Here is a 1051-nt window from a genome sequence, read left to right as displayed (position 1 = left end):
CCTCCCCCATCCCTCTCCGTAATCAGAACTAAGAGACACATTCGAGTCCACGTCCAGCGACCAGGAGTCCTTCTGGCCCGCACTCAACAGGTACGTCACTGCTGTGTCTGCTCGGGGGGGGTCTGTGTGTTTCCATAATTTAAGTTACTTTTTAAAGGAGACCGGGGGGGGGGATGATCTGGTGTGGGAATGGTGATGAATATATGGGGTTTGGAGGTGTTTTGTTTTCGGGGGTTGGGGGGTTGTTTTTTGTTTTTGTTTCCGTTTTTTCCAAGTGGGTATGAAAATTTTTTTGTACAAGTGTTGTCAACAAGGCTACTACAGTCTTCATTCTGAGCAGCAGAGAGAGTTATAGTGTCCTGCAGTGGAGATGAATATTTTAATTTCTGTTTTTCTATCATTTGCTGGAGAGAGAGAGAGAGAAATTACACATTGTAATGAACTTGTAGTCAATCCAGTGTTGTCGTTCACTCTGTCGCTCTGTATGTTTCAGTGTTTCTTTTCCCAGTGTGGTCTCTCACTCTGTCACTCTGTATATGTTTCAGTTTTTGCCGTAGGGAGTCAGAAGATGAGCCGGGCTCCAGTGGTGAGCACAGTTTTACCTTCCAGGGATGTCTGCGCAGGAAGACACTCATCAAGGATGGGAAAAAGCCAACAGTGAGTCTTTTCTTTCTTTCTCTCTCTCTCTGTCGCTCTCTCCTTTTGTCTCTCTCTCTCTTTCTCTTTTTCTCTCTTTCCCTCTCTGTCTTTCTTTCTCTCTCTCTCTCTTTTTCTCTCTCTCTTTCTCTTTTTCTCTGTCTTTTTCTCTCTGTCCCTCTCTAGCTGTCCCTCTCTGTCTTTCTTTCTCTCTCTCTCTTTTTCTCTCTCTTTTTCTCCCTCTTCCCCTCTCTATGCCTCTCTCTTTCTATCTCATTCTCTCTCACTTTTTTCTCTTTTTCTTTCTCTCTCACTGTGTTTTTTTTTCCTCTCTCTCTCTCTCTTAATTTTTCCCATTTTCTCCCCTTGTCTTTCTTTTCCTTCTCCCTTCTCCTTCTCTCTCTCTACCCACCTC

At 44.1% G+C, this 1051-nt stretch overlaps 1 protein-coding gene across 1 annotated transcript in view; it reads left to right on the top strand.

The window, feature by feature from the left end:
* Positions 1-1051, top strand: part of LOC101862101 (ras-specific guanine nucleotide-releasing factor RalGPS2) — a gene marked incomplete at both ends in the record, with an annotated part of 49164 nt that overhangs the window by 46543 nt on the left and 1570 nt on the right. The window contains 2 exon segments of the mRNA XM_005093017.3: positions 27-90; positions 546-657. Coding sequence (XP_005093074.2) covers positions 27-90; positions 546-657 — 176 coding nt within the window.

Source organism: Aplysia californica, unplaced genomic scaffold (assembly GCF_000002075.1).
Source record: "Aplysia californica isolate F4 #8 unplaced genomic scaffold, AplCal3.0 scaffold00056, whole genome shotgun sequence".
NCBI classification, from domain to species: Eukaryota; Metazoa; Mollusca; class Gastropoda; order Aplysiida; family Aplysiidae; genus Aplysia; species Aplysia californica.
Note: the sequence above shows the minus strand (reverse complement) of the source record. Positions and strands in the feature narration are given on the sequence as shown.